Source organism: Myotis brandtii, unplaced genomic scaffold, assembly GCF_000412655.1.
Source record: "Myotis brandtii unplaced genomic scaffold, ASM41265v1 scaffold786, whole genome shotgun sequence".
In the NCBI taxonomy this organism is placed as follows: domain Eukaryota; kingdom Metazoa; phylum Chordata; class Mammalia; order Chiroptera; family Vespertilionidae; genus Myotis; species Myotis brandtii.
The window spans coordinates 165,418-165,707 of record NW_005371157.1 but is presented as its reverse complement, the minus strand read 5'-3'; the positions used below and the strand labels follow the sequence as shown (position 1 = coordinate 165,707).

Sequence of the window (290 nt, the reverse complement as noted above, 5' to 3'; positions counted from 1 at the left end):
CGCACCTGGCCCCACCTGGGCGCACCTGGGCGCAGGTGTGCGGGGGCGCGGCGACGCACGCACCTTGAGGATGTTGTCGAAGATGGTGTCGCGGAACTCGAGCAGCGCCTTCTGGTCGAACTCGCGGCCGTGGATGATGCGCATCTGCTTGAGGAAGGTGGACTTGCCGCTCTCGCCCGCGCCCAGCAGCAGGATCTTCACCAGCCGCTTCACGTAGGTCTTCTCCCGGGACAGGCATTTGTCGATCTCCTTGGACTTGCGCTGCTGCTCGGCCTCGCCGCTCGTCAGCA

The 290-nt window shown here is 66.2% G+C and overlaps 1 protein-coding gene across 1 annotated transcript in view; it reads right to left on the bottom strand.

The window, feature by feature from the left end:
• The window catches only part of GNA12 (guanine nucleotide binding protein (G protein) alpha 12), a 68,548-nt gene that overhangs the window by 44,961 nt on the left and 23,297 nt on the right, over positions 1-290 (bottom strand). The window contains exon 4 of the mRNA XM_014530978.1: positions 64-290. Coding sequence (XP_014386464.1) covers positions 64-290 — 227 coding nt within the window. The remainder of the gene's footprint in view (positions 1-63) is intronic.